Genomic DNA, 22,113 nt, shown 5'->3' with positions numbered 1-22,113 from the left:
TCCTAGACCCACGCTCATAGTCGCTGGGCCCTCTTGACTCACAGGAAGGTTGTATGTGGTTGTGCCTATTATTCTGTGTGTGTACACGCATGTGTGTGTGGAAAGGCTGCAAGATTACAGGTGGTGTGTCGTTGAGAGCACAGGCCCCGGAGTTAGAACTGAGTTCGAGTCCAGCCCTTCCATTCCCTAGCCATGTGACCTTGATCAGGCGACTTCAGGCCCCGAGCCTCCGTTTCCGCATCTGTAAAATGCGAATAATGCCCACGTCTGAGGGCTGATGGGTTGATGAGGATTTGATGAGAGTGTAGGTGCCAGCCCCATCACCAGCCTGGAGTGTGTGTCAAGATCTCCTTGTATCTGTGGGTCCAGACTGTAGGTGATGTGCCTCTTTGTGTGTGAGAAACTATCCCCCGGTTCAGAAGCTGAACCCGGCCCTGACCTTGGTAACTTACTTCTCTAAAACAAAGGATCTGGCCTCTCCACACGTGGAAACCCCCTCTCAGCTTCCTGACCTTGGGACTGGGCACGTGTCCTTCCACACCCGGCCCCCTTCCCCTGAAGAAAGACTCGAAGGAGAGGGGAGAAGGGCTATATAGAGGGTCTCCAGTCCCCCCCCCCAGCCCTCCCAGAATTAAACACCCCCCTTAACCACCACCACCAAGAACTGTTCTCATCTGTGAAAGTCCTTGCATTCTAGAGCCAGAAGTCATACTTTCAATGCATTGCTCCAGAGGCCCAGCCTCTGTTGCAAAGTTTCACTTGTTATCACCACCCTGAGTAAACCCAGATGCTCAGTCAGAGAATATCTCTTTCAAGCGCTTGCATGAAATCTGCCAAATCTTAAATGTGGGTGCTGTCCCCCCAAAATGCTTTTAAAAGCATAAGAACTAAACAGAACACATCCGCTGGTTCGGTGTGTGAGCAGACCCTCAAGTCAGCCACACCTCCATTTTACAGAAAGGGAAACTGAGGCCCAGAAAGGGGAGACACTGACCTGGTGGGTCGGTGAGTCCGGGATTCCATAATTCACCTTCACCAAGCAAAGGAATTCATCACCAAGAATGGGATGACAAACATCGTGTACCTTCTGATACCATGCACTGAGAAGGACACAGCATCACTTTTATAATATTCCTGCCACCAGAATCTGATCACAAGGAAATGTCAGACAAACCCAAATCTAGACACCTTACCAAAGAGCTAAGAAGTGGCCTGTGATTTATCGAAAACGTCAACTTCATGAAACACAAAGATAGGCTGAGCGGTTGTACCAGACTGAAGGACAGTATAAAGACATCAAAACTAAATGCAGGACTTCCCTGGTGGCTCAGTGGCTAAGAATCTGCCTGCCAGTGCAGGGAACACGGGTTTGAGCCCTGGTCCGGGAAGATCCCACATGCCACGGAGCAGCTAAGCCCGTGCGCCACAACTACTGAGCCTGCGCTCTAGAGCCCAAGAGCCATAACTGCTGAAGCCCACGCGCCTAGAGCCCGTGCTCTGCAACAAGAGAAGCTACCACAAAGAGAAGCCCGCGCTCAGCAATGAAGACCCAACGTAGCCAAAAATAAATAAACTACAAAAAAAAAAAAAAACCTAAATGCAACACATGATCTCAGATTGGATCCTGGACTGGAAAAAATGGTTTGCTATGAGGATAATTTGGGGACAACTGGTGATTTGAATATAGGCTGCAGTGTTACATGCTAGTATTGTATCACTGTTAACAGTCCTGCTTCTGATAACCGTACTGTGACTGTGTAAGAGAATGTTCTTGTACGTGGAGATACACATCGGAGTGTTTAGGAGCAAAGAGGTAGAATGTCTGAAACTTAACTCAAATGGTTCGAGGGAGAGGGAGAGCAAATAATAAAGCAAATTGACAAATTGTTAACGATTGATGAGTCTGGGTAAAGGGTATACAAGAAACCTTTGTCCTATTCTTGCAACTTTTCTATAAGTTTAAAATGTTTTCAAAAAAGAAAAGAACGCTTGCAAATTGCAAGTCATTGTTTTAAGGCTCTGTGTTTCTAAGAGGATTTAAGTCTGTGCATGCATCTGTGCTCAGAGCTTGCGGAGTTGGGAGTGTGAATTTGCTGCCTCAGACTCTGCTTTGGGGTATGACACGGGCTTTAGGGTGTGTTAAGGTCTCGGGGTGTGGCCAGGGTCTTGGGGGTGTGGGCAAAGTTTCAGAGGCGTGGCCTGGATGAAGGACAGGCCATATCCTGGGGTGTGGTCAGAACCTTGGGGCGTGGCCAGATTCTCAAAGATGTGGCCAGGGTCTGCGGGCAGGGCCTGAGAAACTCAGTTCCCAAGGGAGGAGGTAAATCTGTGCTTAGTGCGCCCTCTTGTGGCTACCCTGGGGTCCGGCCTCCACTTTGTATAAACAGTTTTATTAAATATAATGTATATAGCCTACAATTCAACTATTTAAAGTGTACAATTCAGTGGTTTTGGTGAATTCAGAGAGTTGTGAAATCATCACCACAATCAATTTTAAAACATTTCTTCATCCCCAAAAGAAACCCCCTGCCCGTTAGTAGTCACTCCCTATTTCCCCCTAACCCCCTTCCTTCAGCCCTAGGCAATCCTTAATATTCTTCCTGTCTCTATAGGTTTGCCTATTCTGGACATTTTATATAAATTGAGTCGTACAATATGTGGTCTTTTGTGACTGTCTTCTTTTACTTTAGCATAAAGCTTTTGAGGTTCATCCACGTTGTAGCCTGTATCAATATTTCACTCCTTTTAATGGCCAAATAATATTCCATTATATGGGAACACTGCGTTTAATTTACCCATTTATCCATTGTCATTTGACGGGCATTTAAGTGGTTTCCACAAATCTTTGTGTGGATATATGTTTTTAGTTCTCTGTGATATATATACATAGGCATGGAATTCCAGGATCATACAATGACTCTATGTTTAACATTTTGAGGAACTACCAAACCGTTTTCCAAAGCAGCTGCACCATTTTACATCCCCACCAGCACTGCCTGAGAGTTCCAGTTTCTCCACAGCCTCTCCAATACTTATTATTGTCTGTCCTTTTGATTATAGCCTTCCTGGCAGGTGTGAAGTGGGATGTCCTTGTGGTTTGGATTTTCATTTCCCTAACTGATAATGATTTTTCAGTATCTTTTCTTATCATCCACTGATTTTTTAAAATAAATTTATTTATTTTATTTACTTATTTTTGGCTGTGTTGGGTCTTCTTTGCTGCGGGCGGGCTTTCTCTAGTTGCAGCGAGCGCGGGCTACTCTTCTTTGCGGTGCGCGGGCTTCTCATTGCGGTGGCTTCTCTTCTTGCAGAGCATGAGCTCTGGAGCGCAGGCTCAGTAGTTGTGGCGCACGGGCTTAGTTGCTCCGCGGCATGTGGGATCTTCCCGGACCAGGGCTCGAACCCATGTCCCCTGCATTGGCAGGCGGATTCTTAACCACTGCGCCTCCAGGGAAGCCCTCATCCACTGCTTTTGTATCCACTTTGCAACTATATGAACTCTTAACCAGTTTGCCATATTTGGCACAGTTTTTTTTAATTAAAGCGTTAACGTTATCGTAGTCCCATTGTATCCTCAGAGTCCATCTTTTTCCTTCGACATGTCCTTCATTTAATGCTCAACATTACCACTCATGGTTTCATACTATTATCACATACGATGCATCCCCCAATAATATAGAGCATTGGTTTTGCAGGTTTTCTTTTCTTTTCTTTATTTTTTGGCCATGCTGTGCAGCTTGTGGGAGCTTAGTACCCTGACCAGGGATTGAACCCGGGTCCTCGGCAGTGAGCGCACGGAGTCCTAACCACTGGACCACTAGGGAATTCCCTTTGCAGGTTTCCTTACCTGGTATAAACAACATTGTGTTGTACTAATCCTTCTGCACTTGCTTTTTTTTTTTTTTAACTTATTGTATTAATTTCCTGTTGCTGCTGTAACAAAGGACCACAAACTCAGCGGCTCAAAACAACAAATTTGGGCTTCCCTGGTGGCGCAGTGGTTGGGAGTCCGCCTGCCGATGCAGGGGACACAGGTTTGTGCCCAGGACCAGGAAGATCCCACATGCCGCGGAGCGGCTGGGCCCGTGAGCCATGGCCGCTGAGCCTGTGCGTCCGGAGCCTGTGCTCTGCAGCGGGAGAGACCACAGCAGTGAAAGGCCCGCGTACCGCCAAAAAAACAACAACAACAAATTTATTCTTTCAAAATTCTGGGAACTAGGAGCTCCAAACCAATGTGCTGGCAGGGCTCTGCTCTCTCTGAAGGCTCTAGGGGAGGGTACTTCCTTGCCGCTTCCTAGCTTCTGGTGTTTCCCAGCAATCCTTAGCTTATACATGCATCATTCCAATCTCTGCCTCTGTCGTCCCATGGCTTTCTCCCTGTGGGTGTACCTGTGTCTGTGTCCAAATTTCCAGTCATATTGGATTTAGGGACCACCCTAATTCAGTATGACCTCATCTTAACTCGGTTACACCTATGAAAACGCTATTTCTGGGCTTCCCTGGTGGCGCAGTGGTTAAGAATCCTCCTGCCAATGTAGGGGACACGGGTTCGAGCCCTGGTCGGGGAAGATCCCACATGCTGCGGAGCAACAAATCCTGTACACCACAACTACTGAGCCTGCGCTCTAGAGCCCCGAGCCACAACTGCTGAGCCCTCATGCCACAACTACTGAAGCCCGCGCGCCTAGAGCCGGTGCTCCGCAACAAACAAAAGCCACCACAATGAGAAGCCGGTGCTCCGCAACAAGAGAAGCCACAGCAGTGAAAAGCCTACGCACTTCAAGGAAGAGTAGCTCCGCTTGCCACACCCAGAGAAAGCCTGCTCACAGCAACGAAGACCCAACACAGCCAAAAATAAATGAATAAAATAAATTAATTTTTTAAAAAATTAAAAAAAAACTATTTCCAAGTAGGGTCACGTTCATAGGTTCCAGTGGACACAAATGGGGGAGGGGTACTGTTCAACACAGTACACTCATCATTACGTTTTTACGAGTCAGGTTGTTGGAATGTGTGTCCAGTTCATTCACTTGAACTGCTCTGTGGGAGTCCTTTGTGAACGCATACCACAATGTATTCATTGCTTCTGATGGTGGACACTTGCCCTGCTTCCAGTTTTCTCCATTTCCGACAAGGCTGCAATTAACATCCCTGAACACATCTCTTGGAGTTTCTTAGGGCAGTATTTTACAACCTACCCGACAAGATCCATTAGTGGGTTGTGAAATCAATTTCATGGGTTGCAAACACAATTTTCCCTTTGATGAAATTCAATTAAATTGAATAGAAGATACGAGAGCGCATGCACACAGTCGGGGTAAGGATTGCCCTGTGAAACTTGTTTGTTTCAGGTGTATAACGTCCCAGTGTGAGCAAAAGCGTTTACAAGCCACGGCTCTGAAGGAGGTAGCTGGCAATGGCCTTGCCCTGCCAAGGCTTTGACGGATCCTGTCAAGTTATTCTCCGACCTAATTTGTCCGTTTACACTTCCATCAGCTCCTGGTCAACACTTGGTATCATCAAAACTTTGAATTTTTGCCAGGCCAGTGGGTTTTCATCCTGTTTCGCGGAGGTGGAAACTGAGGCTCAGAGGATGCGGGAAGGCAAGGAGCTGGGAGGCAGACCCCTCCATCCCGACGGCAAAGCCCGGGTCTTCGCTTAGTCTGAGACGTAAATTCGAAGATTCCACAAGTTAAGGATTCTCGGGTTCTGAGCGATGGGGGATGGGGGCTGAGGAGGAGGGTGGGGTGCAATGGGAGCCTCGTCTCTCATCCCTCTCCCCCTCCTACCTGAAAGAGTTTTTGAGAATTCAGTGAGAAAATGTAAAGCCTGACGCGCAAGGACCGACAGAGAGTGAATGTTTAATAAATGTTAGCTATTACTATTATTCTCTGATTGGAAATTCTCTAGGTACGTGCATATTTGTAATCAGAACTTGGCCAGTCTCCTGGCCGGGGCGTGGCCAGGACGCCCAGGGGCGTGGCCTGGATGCCTTGGGGGCGGAGGGACGGTCCGGCCCCCAACGCCCCCGCGCCGTGGCCGCCCAACGCACAGCCCTGGCTGGGGAGATGCTACAGGTGGCGCAGGTTGGGGAGAGAACCACGTCTCTCCAGCCCTGCGCTGAGTAGCCGCGCCTGGGCCTCAGCATTCATGAACCCCATCTTCCCGCCTCATCCCCTCAGGACCCAGAAGCCCCCACCTCCTTTGGAAATCTGGGTGTCTCAACTCCAGCCCGATTTTTCGCAGGCCCCTGCTGTGGGGACCCAGGAATTATGTCACCAAATTCCTGCTCCCTCAGACACCCTTCTCCCAACTTCTGCTCTTAGGGGACCCACGGGTCTGGGCACGCTGTGTTCCTTCTCAGGGACAGAGGGATCACAATATTTCCCTAACATTTCCTCCTAGAAAGTTCAGCTCTCTGACCTTTAATCCCATGCCACGACGCATGACCCAAACTTTGAGCCACGACCCAGGAAAGCCACGTTCCAACCCCATCCCTTTCAGGGTCTGGGTAGCTGAACTCCCAGCCCCACTGTCGCCCCCAACAAAAGTCCTAGGTTTCCCCCAACCCCTCCTCCACTGCTACCTTGGGACCCAGTCCTCAGCCCTTCCCAGAAGGGGCCCAGGCATCTTACCTGCGATTCCCACCCATTCAGGAAGTCCTATCGCCACCCACCAAAGCCACCCCATCCGGCTTTTCTTTGGGGATCAGACGTTTGAACCCCATCTCTAAGGAACCCAGTTGCCAGAGTCCCCAGCCCCCGCCCCCTTTGGACACACAGGTACCTGCAGTCCCCTCCCGGGTTCTCCAGGGCCCGCCCTCACCTGGCCCGCCCCGTCCCGCCCCCACCTCGGGCTAGGCGGGGCCGCGCCTCTCCCAGCCACTCGCTCACCTCCTCCGGCATCGGAGGGATTCATGGCTGCGGCGGCCCCGCGGGGACGGCAGTGGAGAGAATCCAAAGCGTTCGGTCGGGCGGTGAGGCTGCTGCAGCGCCTGGAAGAGCAATGCGGGGACCCCCGGCTCGCCTCGAGTCCCCCCTCGCTGCGGGACCTGCTGCCCCGCACCGCGCAGCTGCTGCGCGAGGTGGCGCACGCCCGGCGGGCGGACGGCGGAGACGGCCCCGAGGGTCCCGGTGGTGCGAAGGACTTTCTCGTGGTCTATCTCGCTAACCTGGAGGCCAAGAGCAGGCAGGTGGCGGCACTGTTGCCACCCCGGGGCCGGAAGACTACCAACGACGAGCTCTTCCGGGAGGGCTCCAGACTCAGGTGAGCCCTTGCGCCAGGACAAAGGTGAGCTCGCGAGTGGGTCCCAGGTCATGCTCCCAGCTCCCTCCTCCCTCGGACCCAGGGGTCCCGGTCCCAAGCCCTTCTCCCTGAAGGAACATGGAAAACGGGGCCACCCAGGCTTTTCCTTCCTGGGGCACCTGGGCACCGAGCTCCGCATTTCCCCCTCTTTCTTGGCTAAGAAGCGGGCTGCTCTCCCAGAGGATTTAGACACACATCCTGGAATGTGGAGACCCCAGGGAGCTTCCTGCGTGCGGATCGCTAGACAAAGTACTCTTTAAGCCCCCATCACCGCCCCCGCCTGAGGGACTCCCAGAGCCTCTTTAGCTCCTGAGGAAGAGCTAGCTCAGGACCTGGTGCCTGTCTGCAGGTTGGCGGCTCCAGTTCTGAATTCTGGGGAAAGGGCTGCTGAGTGACAAGGGCAGAGGTTTGAGGCCTAGAGCCCAGAACAAGGTTTGGAACAGCGGTTCTCAATCCCAACAGGCCCCCACGCCCCTTTTTTAGAGCACATATTTTGTAGTGTTTCTTTAAATCCATCCTGAAATGAAATACATAGGGTAAATAACCTACCTAGTCATAATTCTTTAAAAAAACCCACTATAATGCCCAAAATGTATTATAAGGAGGAGATAAAAGGAATGTTCTTCATAATAAAATTATCTATATTTCAAATGAAAGTGCCAAGGCATAGTTACAATTATTCTGGAAGGTAGAATTGACGAGTCAGACACTTGCACTTGGAGGGAAAAATCACTATTGCTGAATCAAACAGACTTCCCTGGATACGTAGGATAGTGAATTTCTGGAAAATTCAAAATCAATTTGCAAAGTGCAAAAAATGCTTATGTAGGGAATACCCTGGCGGTCCAGTGGTTAGGACTCCATGCTTTCACTGCCAAGAGGGCAGGTTCAATCCCTGGTCTGAGAACTAAGATCCCACAAGCTGCGGGGCGTGGCCATAAAAAATGCTTATGTGAAACTGAACTGGGTTCTAAGCTCAGATCATTAGAAACGGATTTTCCACCTTCACAGATGTCTGATGGGACATTGGAAGATTGAGTGGGGTGTGGGTACATCTAACTGGAGGGGATTGTCCCCACAATCCAGCCTCAAGTAAATTTCTAGAAGCTCCTTAGAATGGTGGTATAACTCCACTGAGAACCACTGTTCTAGATGCAGTAGGTTCTAGAAACTAGGAAGCTTAGGGGCTCAGTGAGTATCTCAGTGGATTTTCTAGAGTTGAGGGTCCTGGCAACTCTTTGACGGAGATTCTAGACCAGGACTTTCCACTAAAATCTAATACAAGCCACATATGTAGTTTTTCATTTTCTAGTACACATATTACAAAGAGTTTTGTTAGACAGGTGAAATAAATTTTAGTAACATTTTCTTTAACTCACTATATCCAATATATCTCAACTTATGATCAATATAAGGTGATGATTAATGAGATCGTTCACATTCTTTTTTTTTTTTTCCTTTTGCGCTAAGTTTCTGAAATGTAGTGTGTATTTCACATTTAGAGTACATCTCAACTTGGACCAGTCACATGTGAATAGTGACCATATTACAGACTCTGGGAAGGGAGGGTGCTTAGAAACTGTCAAGGGTGGCCCTATAAAAGGCATCAGGGGTACTTCCCTGGTGGTACAGTGGTTAAGAATCCACCTTCCAATGCAGGGGACACGGGTTTGATCCCTGGTCGGGGGACTAGGAATCCCACATGCCATGTTGCAACTAAGCCCACGTGCTCTGGAGCTCGCGCGCCACAGCTAGAGAGAAGCCTGCGTGCTGCAATGAAGATCCCGTGTGCCACAACCAAGACCCGATGCAGCCAAAAAAAAAAAGGCATCAGGAATCCTACAGACCTGGAGGTTATTAATATAAAATAATAAGAACAGTAATAGTAATTAACATGCCCTGAGTGCCGACTGTATACTAGGTTGTGCTTGGCATTTTAGGTGCTCGTAAGATGGGTTAGAATCCTCATCGCTCCCCCTGTGAAGCAGAGGCTGTACTTACCCAGTATTTATGCCCATTTCACAGTTGAGGAAACTGAGGCTTAGCAGGGGAGGGAAAAAGGAACTTGCCAAAAATCACACAACTAAGTGTCAGAGCTCCCCTCTACTGCTCGCCACGTCCTGAACGGCCCCTCAGGGAGGCAGCCAGCAGGAGGAAGCACAGGGGTCCACCACCCAGTGCTGCTAAAAACAACAGGGAGTCTCCGAACTCAGGCCCCCCTAAATGGCCCCAGCCCTAGTGGTCCCCACGTCCAGCTAGGCAAGGCTTCAGGCAGAGGCTGGGATTTATTTGCCGGAGGATGCCTTGGATATTAGGTGGTACCTCCCTTTCCTTCACAGACGGGGACACTGAGGTTCTGAGTGGGGAGGCATCAGCACTGCAACAGGCGGTCTTGGAATCTACTTTTATCCTGCACTGACACCCTAGACAGATTCTGGGGGCCTCACCCCTGTGGGTGTTCCGGCCAGAGGGTGGAGGTGTCAGTGGGGGCCCCAAGGTCAAGTCCAGGTCCTCAGAGCCCAACCTCGCAGGCGACAGCTGGCCAAGCTGACCCTCATCTTCAGCCACATGTGCGCGGAGCTGGGCGCACTCTTCCCTGGGGGCAAATACTGTGGACACACGTACCAGCTCACCAAGGTCCCGGCCCACACTTTCTGGAGAGACCATTGCGGAGCCCGGTGAGTGAGCACCCGCCCCTGGGACCCCATCCTGCCCCCGCCCACGGACACAGGTGTCCAGGCCCCCGGCCCCTCCCCGCTCAGACCCAGGATCCAGGCCCTCTGCCCCTCCTCCTCAGACTCAGGAGTCCAGGCCCCCGGCCCCTCTCCCCTCAGACCCAGGATCCAGACCCCCCTCTCCCCCCTCAGACCCAGGATCCAGGCCCCCGGCCCCTCCCCCCTCAGACCCAGGATCCAGACCCCCCTCTCTCCTCAGACCCAGGGTCCAGGCCCCCGGCCCCTCCCCGCTCAGACCCAGGATCCAGGCCCTCGGCCCCTCCTCCTCAGACTCAGGAGTCCAGGCCCCCGGCCCCTCTCCACTCAGACCCAGGATCCAGACCCTCCTCTCCCCCCTCAGACCCAGGATCCAGGCCCCCGGCCCCTCCCCCCTCAGACCCAGGATCCAGGCCCCCGGCCCCTCCCCCCTCAGACCCAGGACCCAGGCCCCCGGCCCCTCCCCCCTCAGACCCAGGACCCAGGCCCCTTGTTGCCTCCTTCCCAGAAGTGCTCCCATTCTAGCCTCCCAGAGGCTCCGCCTACAGCCCCCTCCCGCCACGCCCTTGCACCTAGGTGTGTGCTGCCCTGGGCTGAGTTTGAGCTGCTTCTGTGCCTCTGCCACCCCGTGGAGCCTGGCTGCACCACCCTGGCCTTGCGCTCCACTATTGACCTCACCTGCAGCGGCCATGTGTCCATGTTCGAGTTTGACATCTTCACCAGGCTCTTCCAGGTCAGGCAAGGCCAGTGCCTGAAGCCCAGACGCTTGGGTCCTGGGGGAGGAGGGGCTGGGGGCCTGGGCTTGTGGGTCTGAGGGAGGAGGGGGCTGGGGGCCGGATTCCTGGGTTCTGGAGAAGGAAGGGTCTGGAATCTTCTGTGTCAAATATATTCCTGAGGGAGTATCTTTGGGAGTGAGGGAGGTGTCTGGGTTCTTGGACTCTGGTAGGCACTAGGGGTGTGGGCTGCTTCCTCAGCAGACACTCCCTGATCCAAGCACTGCCCCACCTTAGCCATGGCCAACACTCCTCAAGAACTGGCAGCTCCTGGCCGTCAACCACCCAGGCTACATGGCCTTCCTCACTTACGATGAGGTCCGAGCACGTCTGCAGACCTACAGAGACAAGCCAGGCAGGTAAAAGGGCCAGGACTCGAGGAGAAGGCTGCCGAGGGTGCAGGGGTCTGGGTCCTAGGCTGGGGTGTCTGGATGGCCTAGACATCCTGCAGAAAGTAAGAACCGAAGGGCCGCAGTACATGGGACCCCAGAGAGTCGAGAACTCAGAGGTAGGATGCTGAGTGCCCCCTACAACCTAGGTTCTCCCGGGACCACCTAGACCTGCCCACGATCCAGCAGCTAAAGGGACAATACCTGGTCTGGCAAGGGGGCCTGAAGACCCCGCCCCAGGATAAGATTTGTTTCTGATAGGTTAGAGCCCATGCAGTACCATCTGTTAAATATTTTAAATATGACCTCCCACCTTCTGGGAAACCAGACACCTGAGTCCTTAAAGTATTTCAGGCCAGGAGTTCTGAGCTGTGGGATCCCTCTAGAGGGCTAAAAATTGAGGGACTGAGCTCCCTGGAAGTTAAGGGAATCGGATGTCAGATTCTTACGTCTTTGCAGGGCTGAGGTGCAGGACCCCCAAGATGGTATATATTAGCACTCTTCCAGTTGTACTTCAAACTGGTGTAAAGGGAAAGAAAAAGAAATGAATTAATGCCCATAATTGAAAAGACCAGGTTTGGGTTTCAGGCACAGCTGGATCCAGGTGCTCAAGTGCTATTGTCAGAAATCAGTTCCTGTTCTCCCCCTGCTTTCCTCTTTGCTAGCCTCATTCTCAACCACAGTCTTTCCTCATGGTGGCAAATGGTTTCTAGAAGCCCCAGCTTTACACCCTACCAGCTTATCAACCCTATAGAAATGGAGTGCCTTACTCCTAATACTTCCAGCAAAAGTCCCAAGGCTGACTCCCATCACTCTGGCCGGGGTCCTGAAAAGGACTGGTTGGCCAAGCCAGAATCAGCTTTGTCTAAACCCCAGTGAAGGTGGAGGAGGAGCCAAGCAGGTGAACACAGCAGACATTCGCTATAGTGGCAGCCAAGGATCTATCTAGCACCTCACTGCCTAGAAGTTTATAAGGGAGCAAGGACTTAGAGACCTGGATCCCCGACAGGGTGAAGGGCCGGCGAGTTCTAGAAAGGACAGCAGTGACCACTCCCTCACCCCATCCCTTCCTACCTCTTCCTCCAGCTACGTCTTCCGGCCCAGCTGCACTCGCCCGGGGCAGTGGGCCATCGGATTCGTGAGCTCAGATGGCAACATCCTGCAGACCATCCCTGTCAACAAACCTCTGTTCCAGGCACTCCTGGAAGGACAAAAGGAAGGCTTGTGAGTCACCATCCTAGCAGGCGGAGGGTGTCAACAGAATGCGCTTGGAAAGGTCATGCATGTAGAGCGCTGCCCAAGATCACCACGCCTGAGGGCACAGGGTTCACGGAGTAGACAACATAAACTTGCAGTACTACAGTGTGCCAGCAGGTGGCAGACAAGGGTCCAGAGGAAAGGGCACCTTTTCTAGTTCCCACAAAGCTGCCCTGTTGGGCTAGCAGCAGCTCTCCGAGGAGTGTGTGGGAGTTGAGCACAACCCCAGTGGTCCCCTTCCTTGGACTTGCACTCGAGGGCTTTTGTTTCTAGATATCCATATCCTATTCTAGAATTTAGACTGTTAGAGCAGAAGGAGAACTGGGCAAATAGCTAGACTGGGGTTTTCAATCTGTAATCTTGGCTGCCCCAGGGCCCCTCTTTCGGAATCTGCCTTGGGTAGGATGGGAGGGGAAAAATTGGTAGGTGAGGTTCCCAAGTCTCACCCTGGACATTTAACCAGAGCCTCCTTAGCTAGCGGTCGTATCTGTATGATACACTATGAGATAGATGGTGGATAGATACATGGGTGGTGATAGACAGATAGATAAATAGATAGGTAGGTAGGTAGAGAGAGAGAGAGAAAGAAAGAATGGATGGATACATACATTAGATAGGTAGGTAGTTAGGTAGCTAGGTAGATGGATGGATGGACGGATGGACGGACAGACGGACAGACAGACAGATATGCAGTTGATTCTCATTATTTCTCATTATTTGTGGTAGTTCTGTTCTACAAAATCGCAGCCAACACTGAATTAGTGAATCCTGAGCCGTTGCTCCTGGGGGAAATGAAGCTGTAGGTTCCTGCAAGATTCTGGTCACATTTTTGTCAACCAGTCACTACATAATAACCCCTATGTGTATATCTGTTTAAAGACACCTAATTTAATACATCGATATATCATCGATACGTTCACATTGAACTCACGGCCCGCAGCGCAGTAACTCACCTGAACAAAGCTCATCTCCCACACGTATTTTCTCCATAATGTACATCACGGCCTTCCTGTGCTTAGGACATGAGACAGCACTTCAGCACTCTGCTTGGGGGGCCTTTAAGCCAGCCAAGTCACCGAGAAAAAGCATTAAAACGCGGAAAATGGGGCACCAAATAGACTGTAAAAAGGACACGTTTACAGTATGAGAACTGAAAGGAAAAGGCCAAATGCTGCTTTGTTCCTCCTCAGCTGGGAGCAGGCCTGGTCATGAATGACTGTGAAAATGCCGCAGGGAGTATTGATTTTGAGGTTCCGTATACATTTTAGCAAGTAGGCAAGTCTGCAAATTACAGAGTCTGCGAGTAATGAACATCCATTGTGTGTGTGTGTACGTATATCTATGTATACACATACCCACACATATACTATCATCTCTATCTGATAACTGAGGACACTGGCACAGAGAGACAGAGACACTTGTCCAGGTCACACATTAGCTTCTGAGCTAATGAACTGGGATTTGAAGCCAGGCAGCCAGGCTCAGAACTCGTGCCTGACGCATAAACTACTAAGTTCCAGGTCAGATTTCGGTGGAGGATTCCCAGAGTTAAAATAAGTGTGAATACCATCCATCTGGTTTAACCCCCCTACCCTATGTATACACACACACACACACAATTTTAGAGACGGGAAAATCAAGAGAGAGGGGGCAGGCGACCCCAAGCTCTTTCTGCCACACAGCAAGACAGTTTTCTGGGTCTCACATCGATCCTAGCAGTTCCCCTCTCACTGGGTACTTATGTGTGGGGGCAAGTCCTGCTTGTTTTCTGAGCACTGTCTTACTTAATCCTCACCACCCATCTTTGCCTTAGGCACAATTATGTCCATTTCACAGAAGAGAAAACTGAGGCCAGAGAGGTAGAGTTGCCCAGCTCAGGTCACACAGTGTGTTTGTGGGAAGCCGCACCAGGGCCCAGGCCGGGGTGCTTGCACTGCTCTACCTGGCTGGCCAGGCAGAGCCACCGGCCTTGGGGAACCTGCGGCCCTGAGTTGATCTGGGGCTGCAGTTATGACCTGGACGGGAGACCCAAGGTGTGCAGAGCCTTCTTGTGGGCTGACCTGGAGCCAGGCTCTCAGACCCGGCCCACAACCCTGGTTCTGTATCCCTCCAGGCCTCACCCTGTGGCCTCGGGCATTGCCTGTCCCACACTGAGCCCCGGTCACCCTCTGTGAAGTGAGAATAGTGTAGACGGACTAGGGGGGTCCTTCCAGCCCTGTGGGCCGAAGACTCTAGGATCTGGTCACTCCCGCAATCTGTGACTAAGATGCTATTACGCTGGGACCTGAAGACTGTAGGACGGGTAAAGTTCTGGGAGGCCTGGGCCTGAGGTTTGATGTTTCCTGGTTCTCGTGCATCTGGAGTTTCCAGAGCTGGAGTCACTTACTCTGTCCTTCTATGGGGATCTGAGGGGACACAGCCCTTCCTGAGGAGTCTGAGGGGACACAGCCCTACCCTGGGGGCCTGAGAGGACACAGCTTGCCCTAGAAAATCCCAATTTCAGGAGAAGGGAGGGAAAATATCCCCAGGCCAGCTATGTATTGGGGGCAGATGTTCCAGGGCGCGGTGAGGGGTGCTGGAGGGCCCCTCGGTACCCCCTCTTCCCTTCCCCCAGCTACCTCTACCCAGATGGGAAGAACCACAACCCGGACCTGACCGAACTCTGCCAGATGAAACCCCATCAGCGTGTCCACGTGTCGGAGGTGAGGCGCAAGCCCGGCCTCCCTCCCCGGCTCACCGCCCACCGCCTCCATCCGCTGCACCATGGCTCAGGGATCCCCTCCCATGAGTCAGGCCCTGGACTCGCAGAGGGCTTGGGGTTTTGTACTGGCTTGGAGGCCGAGTGAGCTGGGGTACATCACTTGGCCTCTCTGAGCCTGTCTGTTCCTCCTCTGGAAAACACAGCTCCCCCTGTCTCTTCCCCGGGGCTTTTCATGGGAATAAAACCAGGAAATGATACCGCTGAGATCATCAGAGCAGCTAATGCACTTTGCGCACTCGCTAGAGGCAGCCCCTGTGTCAGCTTTTAGTCTTCCAGCCATCCCATGGGTGAGAGGAGACATGACAAACAAAATTTTGAGTATGAGCATATCCCGTGCAATATTCGGGACACACTTAGACCTCAAAATGTATTCATTGTTTATCTGAAAATCAAGTTTAACAGGGCATCCTGTATGTTTATTGGCTGAATCTGGCAGCTCTGGGCGTAGACCACCCCCAGAGAACAAGTCCCATAACAAAAGCACATGTAGGAGGCATTGGGACACACGGCCTTGAACTTAGGGGAGGCTTCAGGGCCGGTGCAGAGGTTTGGGACTTATTTCCTGGGGCCCGACTTGCATCTCCATGGCTGATATCACCACTCAGTCGTCGTCATCCCCATCTCGCCTGCCAGGAGCAGCTGCAGCTGTACTGGGCCATGGACTCCACGTTTGAGCTCTGCAAGATCTGTGCCGAGAGCAACAAGGACGTGAAGGTGGAGCCGTGCGGGCACCTGCTCTGTAGCCGCTGCCTGGCTACCTGGCAGGTAGGTCCGACCCTGCCCTGCCTTCCCGCCCGGTCCCCGCCTCCCTATAGTAAAAGCCCCTAGAGGATCGCCCACATGCCTCGTTGATCACATGGGGAAACTGAGGCCCAGGGAGAGGAGAAACTCGCTCCATTTATGCCTCTGTCTCACTCTGCATCTGTCACCTCTGCTTCTCCTTCTCCAGTTACATTATTAGTGGAAGATGCTACATGGGCCCTGGTGTGGGAGGGGCGTGTCTGTGGGACTGACCACAGTAAATATGGCCAAGGCATTCCTAGCCCGTAGCATTCCCTCTCTGGGTGATCTGGGGCCAGTGGCTTTACCTCTCTGAGCCTTAGCTACCTTCTCAGGGGAATGGGGCTGGTGGTAGTGACCTCCCAAGGGAGGATCCAGGCCTCTGGGTAAAGGGAACCCCTATGGAGTATGGGTGCCCGATACTAAGTTTTCCATTGTGATGTAAGTGTTAGACCTTAAGCTTCTGATTGCGGAGCTTATCATAACAAAGACATCCATCTCCCTGACACAGCGACTAACAAAACAACTAGATAGGGCTTCCCTGGTGGCGCAGTGGTTGAGAGTCTGCCTGCCGATGCAGGGGACACGGGTTCGTGCCCCGGGTCCGGGAAGATCCCACATGCCGCGGAGCGGCTGGGCCTGTGAGCCATGGCCGCTGAGCCTGCGCGTCCGGAGCCTGTGCGCCGCAACGGGAGAGGCCACAGCAGTGAGAGGCCTGCGTACAGCAAAAAAAAAAAAAAACAACTAGATAAGGAACTAGCCACCCCAACTCTTGAAGTTTCCCTTTAGAAAGCCCTAAGTAACGGAGCATTGGAGTGGTCCTGCTTCTCTCTCCCCATACCCTGATTCTTGCTCTTCTGCTTTAAATTTGCCAACAAATAATGAACCCCAGAAACCCTAGGCACCCCATTTGGCCCCTAATAAAAGCAGAGCTCCAGGTCCGCCTCCCTCCCTGCCTCTCTCCCTTCCCTCTGCCTGCGACCTCCCGTAACCTCCACTGCAAGCTCCCATACCCCTCCAGGACCTGTGAGTAATAAATCTTGTTCTTCAAAGTCCCCTGATGGTTGATACTGAGATGCGCCCTGCAGTCATAGTAAGAACTGAAGGGCGGGCTTCCCTGGTGGCGCAGTGGTTGAGAGTCCGCCTGCCGATGCAGGGGACGCGGGTTCGTGCCCTGGTCCGGGAGGATCCCACACGCCGTGGAGCGGCTGGGCCCGTGAGCCACGGCCGCTGAGCCTGTGCGTCCGGAGCCTGTGCTCCGCAATGGGAGAGGCCACAACAGTGAGAGGCCCACGTACCGCATAAAAAAAGAACCAAAGGGCTAGCCCAGCCATAACACTGGCCCCAGTGGTGGTGGCAGGGCGGTGTCTGTGGGACTCCCCACAGTGAATACATATGGCCCAGCTGAGTGTCTCAGGCATTCCTAGCCCATAGCATCACTACTGTGCAGCTGAGACCTACACAGCACCGCGGCTCTCTCGGGCTCTGGTCCAGCCCCTCCTTTCTGCCCTGCATGTCTCTCCATTTTTCTCTCTTCATAATTCCTCCTCTCTGTCTCCATCTCCCTCCCTCTGTCTGTCCTCCCCACATCACTCTGTTGGGGATAAAGGCCCCTGTAGTCCCAGGGGACCTGATGGGGAACAGGGAGACCCTGATCCTTTCCCTCCCCACTCCCCCAGCACTCAGACAGCCAGACCTGCCCCTTCTGCCGCTGCAAGATCAAGGGCCAAGCGGCTGTGATTATCCATGAGCTGAAAGCCAGCGCCACTGCTGAGGACTCAGAGGACAGCAATGACAACGGAGGGGAGCTGCAGCAGGTAGGTAGGGCCAGGCGGGAGCTGGAGCTGCAATCCCTAGGGTCTGAGGGAGGAGGGGGCTGGTGGCAGGATTCGGGGGTCCCAGGGGCATGGACTTTTGCATCCCTTAGGGTCTGGGGCTATGGCTTTCTCTAGTATAACCCTCTTGAGGGTAGAACTTTGTCTCATTCTCCATTCCACCTCCAAAGCCTAGAAAATGCCTGAACGGTGGGCCTCCAGGCAGGGGGACATGTAGGTGCGAAGAAAATGGTAGCTCATAACCCCCTCCCCACCCTCTGTCTCCCTTAGGTGACCCCCTCACCTCCTCCCTTGCCCCCTCGGCTGGATCTGCCCCCCGAGAGTCCGAGAAGCAAATACCAGCTGAAGGTGGTGAGTCAGGCACTGGTCTGAGGTGGGCAACTTGGGTCCCATTCATCCCTGGGGTCCCCAGTCTGACCAGGTGCTCAGGGGTATGGGCCAGGCACTTGCTCTCTGCACCCATTTACAAGGTGGCATCTGGCATCCACACCTCTATGGCTTCTTCTCTTCTCTCCCTTATTCATCCCCCCTCGTTGGCTTTCTGGCTCTCCTTCCAGCATCCCAGGTGTGCCCTACCCCAGGGCCTTTGCACGAGCTGTTCTCTCTGCCTGTATCTCTTTTCCGTAGGCTCACTTTCTCATCTCATCCTCTCAGGGAGGCCTTCACTGACCACCCTATTGAAAACAGCGCCCCTGTCCCTCCAAGCCCCTGCCCAGCTGCATTCTCTCAGTCCTTTGCACTGGCTGGCAGAGTATATGGTCTATTGTTTTCTGTCACCGTTAGCAGGTTGTCACCTTCCCGAAGGTTAGGACTTTGCCTTATTCTCTGTTATATGAATCGTGCCTGACACATAGTAGGTGCTCAATAAATAGGTGTTGAGTGAATCAATGGGATGAGTCTTCCCAACAACCCTGTGAAGTCAAAAATTTCCTCTCCTCCTTTTCCAGAAGAAAAAAGCTCAGAGAGGTGACTGCACCTGCCCAAACACACAGCCTGAAAGAGGAGAAACCTTAAAAACCCCCAAAATCATCTGCTTATTTTCTAAGTGAGCCCTGGCCTTGCTTTTTTTCTTCCCCCCACCCCCCCTGGCTTCCGAGCCCCTGGCTTCCTGCGGTACAGGGGGCGGGGAGGTAGGGAGAAGTCTCTGTTAACATCTCAGGCTGAGTACACACCAGATCCAATCAATACTGGGCAGTCTTCAAACAAACAGCTCAGGAAGTCTGGGAACATTATTCGACCACAGCAAACAAGAGAGCCAGCTGGGAGGGGGGGCAGGGGCGGTGACACCAGCCAGGGAAGCTAAAAACAGATCGCAACCTGCAGCCAAAAACAAATGGAAACATTCAGAGGCACTCAGCCTCTGAGGACAATGAAGGGGGACAGAGGATGACAGGCACCTCTGGCCAGAGGGTCACACCTATGCCGAGGCTGTGCCCTCCGCCTGGCAGACCTTTTCCTCTTTCCCGAACCCGGCCTGATTCAAATTCCAGTCAACTCCTCTTCCGTCATTTTTCAAAACGAGGCAGAAGAGAGCCTCGGGTGTTCTACCTCCCAGCAAGGTGACTGTCATAATGAGAATAGCTAACACGCGTGTGTAACTCCCGCTATATTTAGTTGCCATGACAACCTGGTAAGCTAGATGCTGTTATGATCCCTATTATACAGAGGGGTACACCGAGGCTCCAAGATCTGAAGGTCACCCAGCTCAAAGGCGAGAGAGGCAGGCAGGACTGGAACCCAGGCCCCTGGCTCCAGACTCCAGAATTCATCCTTAATTTCCTCGTCTGTGAAATGGGCGTGATGCCAGTCCCTGCCATGAGGGGATTCGTCCATTCATCACTGGAGGAACCCCCCAGCTAGACATGCTCCCTCACAGTGCTGTTCTCCAGCAGAGAAATCCCCCTCTAGGGGTTGACACCGTCATTCAAAGGGACCCAGGCACCTCGCTGTGGCCACGGGGGACCTCTCCCATCCTCAGTGTCTCCATGTGGAGAATAAGGACAAGCGTGGCATGGGCCCCGGGAGTTGTGATGAAATCGGCAAGACTGGGCATTTGTAACCTGAATCAGATCCCCTCCCTCACCTCTTAGAAGCCCCCAAGACCCCAGGACTCCAAGAATTAAAGCCAACATCCTCTCCATCAGCCCATAAGGCCTGGGGATCTGACCCCCTCCCCACCTCTCTGACCTCCTACCACCCCTTCAACTCCTTTCCAGCAACAATGGACCCCCTGCTGTTCTTCTAACAAGCCAGCAAGCCCACCACCCACTGCAGCGCTTCTGCCCACATCCTTCTTGCACTGAGGCTTCTGTTCAATTTTCCCCTCCTCCAGGAGGCCTTCCCCAGGCACCCTCATGTCTGATGAGCCCCCATTCTCCCCCTCCGCTATTTCAGTTCTCTGAAGGACACCTAACACTCTGGGATATTTCCTTGTTCATGCACTGATGACTCATGTTAAGCCTCTTGCTTAGTAGACTGTTGGCTGCATGAGGACAGAGACTTTAGTCTATCTGGTTCCTGGCTGACTCTTCAGAGCCCAGAACAGTGCCGGACACACTGTAGCTGCTTGGGAAATTTGTGGGAGGAATGAATGAATGAATGAATGAGTGGATGGATGGATGGACAGACGGACAGATGGATGGATGGGGAGATAGAAGGGGGAATGGATGGGTAGATGGATGGATGGATGGTCAAATGGTTGGTCAGATGGGTGGACAAATGGGTGGATGGATGGATGGGTGGATGAATGGATGGATAGACAAACAAAAGTTTGTTCTAAGCAAGCCAGAGGTGTTAGGGGGGAAAAAACAGCATGGACTAGGGCAAGACCCTGCCACACTGCCCGTCCCCCCTCCCACCCCCCATCCCCGCCATCACTGGGTTATCCCTGTCTAGGCCTGACAGCTGCAGCTCATCTGCGAAATTTCTTAATCTCCTCCCCTCCAGGCGCCTCTGGCGCTCCCCAGACTTCGAGCCCCTCTAACCTTGCCAAGATTTTGGACTGAGGCCTCAGCCTCATTGGAAATCACCTCCAGCCCCCAGGCCAGGGCGGGCACCAGGGGGTAAGTGGAGAGGGCGGCTGGGGTCCAGGACTCCTGGGTGTGAGGGAGGAGGAGGTGGGGGAGGAAGGGAAACACTGGTCCTAGGAAATTGACATCCCCCCTTAAATTCTCCCCATTGCAGAAACTCCTAAAGGGAAAGTCTCCCCTCCATCTGCCCCTGAGGGACCCACGAAGGCCTGGATGCCAGGTGAGGGCCCCGCATCGTCCAGGTTCCCTCCCTCAGCCTGGCCCTGCCTGCCCCACCCAACCTGGATGTGATACTACCTAACCCACCGCTCTTTCCACCTCACAGGGCACCCAGATGTGCTGCGAAAGGGAGTCCCAGGGGCTGGAAGGGGTTTGGGAAGCGGAAATAAACTGCCAAGCCGGGTCTGTCCTCTGGTTTGTGGAGAAGGAGCGTAGGGGCCACCAGGGGGCAGCTTGGTGTCGGGAACGGCAGTCCCTGGGGTCTGAGCCTCACCTGCTTAACCCTAGTGTGTGGGGTTCCAAGAGCTGAGAGTGGGAGACCCAGCTCCTCCGGATCCAGGAGTCTAGACTCCCAGACCCCTCCCCTCTCAGACCCAGGAGTCCTGCCCTCAGGACTTAGGAGTCCAGAGTCCCAAGTTCTCAGAGAATCAGGCATTCAACTCCCTTTCCCCAGCATGGAAAAAAAAAATTCCCAGACCCAAACCCAGTTATCCAAGGCAAAAAGACCCCACATTTCCTTGAGAGTTATTTGTACACCCAGTCTTCCCACAATCCATTCTCATCCCTCTCTCTTTCCTCCATGCCTCTTGGGAAACAACATCCCTCTGCCTAAGTTTAAACCATCTGGCATCCCCTGAGCCCCTGCCCAGTGCCCAGTCCCAGGCCGGGCAATGCTGGGCATGTGGCAGTAATCACTGCCCTCCTGGGGCTCGCAGTCTGGTGGGGGAGACAGAACTGTCCCAGACCGTGGTGACACAGAGTGGGCAAAGCTGGGACGAGGGCAGCCCAGGGGGCTGCAGGAGCCTGGAGCAGACAGCTGACCCAGCCTGGGAGGTCAGGGAGGGCTTCCAGGAGGAGGGAACGTCTAAGCTGAGTCTGAAAAGATGAGAAAAAGGTATTTCAGTGTAAACAGAGCATGGACGCATGCGTCATGGATTTAGTTCCAAGCAACAGAAACCTCTGGGGCAGAGAGGGAATTGATTGAGAGGACTCGGGATCGCTCAGATTCCCAGGAGTGATTAGAGAGCCAGGATTGGAAAGTGATCAAGAACAC

The 22,113-nt window shown here is 52.9% G+C and overlaps 1 protein-coding gene across 5 annotated transcripts; it reads left to right on the top strand.

Annotated features, from left to right (window-relative positions):
• Nucleotides 1-6,867: 6,867 nt before the first annotated feature.
• On the top strand, nucleotides 6,868-21,243 carry CBLC (Cbl proto-oncogene C). Of its 5 annotated transcripts, XR_009537109.1 has the most exons (12): nucleotides 6,869-7,266; nucleotides 9,837-9,983; nucleotides 10,593-10,749; nucleotides 11,027-11,148; nucleotides 12,265-12,402; nucleotides 15,050-15,137; nucleotides 15,830-15,961; nucleotides 17,656-17,793; nucleotides 18,082-18,162; nucleotides 20,758-20,873; nucleotides 20,995-21,060; nucleotides 21,166-21,243. XR_009537109.1 is itself a non-coding variant. In XM_060131032.1 (11 exons), exons 1-11 carry the CDS (start codon nucleotides 6,917-6,919, stop codon nucleotides 21,002-21,004), a joined length of 1,446 nt encoding a protein of 481 aa, XP_059987015.1. In that variant the 5' UTR covers nucleotides 6,869-6,916; the 3' UTR covers nucleotides 21,005-21,243. The 5 variants fall into 5 exon arrangements, 4 of the variants coding, with proteins under 4 accessions (XP_059987017.1, XP_059987015.1, XP_059987014.1 ...); XM_060131032.1 differs by having other exon boundaries at nucleotides 9,870-9,983; nucleotides 20,995-21,243; XM_060131031.1 differs by having other exon boundaries at nucleotides 20,995-21,243.
• Nucleotides 21,244-22,113: the final 870 nt, after the last annotated feature.

The sequence above is a fragment of the Lagenorhynchus albirostris genome, chromosome 19, assembly GCF_949774975.1.
Source record: "Lagenorhynchus albirostris chromosome 19, mLagAlb1.1, whole genome shotgun sequence".
NCBI lineage: Eukaryota > Metazoa > Chordata > Mammalia > Artiodactyla > Delphinidae > Lagenorhynchus > Lagenorhynchus albirostris.
The sequence above is the reverse complement of the archived record's forward strand: the minus strand, read 5'-3'. Positions and strand labels throughout refer to the sequence as shown.

Bases quoted from the DNA above. Each gene is read 5' to 3' on its own strand.
- CBLC (XM_060131031.1), top strand. From the start codon at position 6,917: ATGGCTGCGGCGGCCCCGCGGGGACGGCAGTGGAGAGAATCCAAAGCG. The intron at 11,149-12,264 runs GTAAAAGGGCCA...CTCTTCCTCCAG, and splicing joins TACAGAGACAAGCCAGGCAG to CTACGTCTTCCGGCCCAGCT. The intron at 17,794-18,081 runs GTAGGTAGGGCC...TGTCTCCCTTAG, and splicing joins ACGGAGGGGAGCTGCAGCAG to GTGACCCCCTCACCTCCTCC.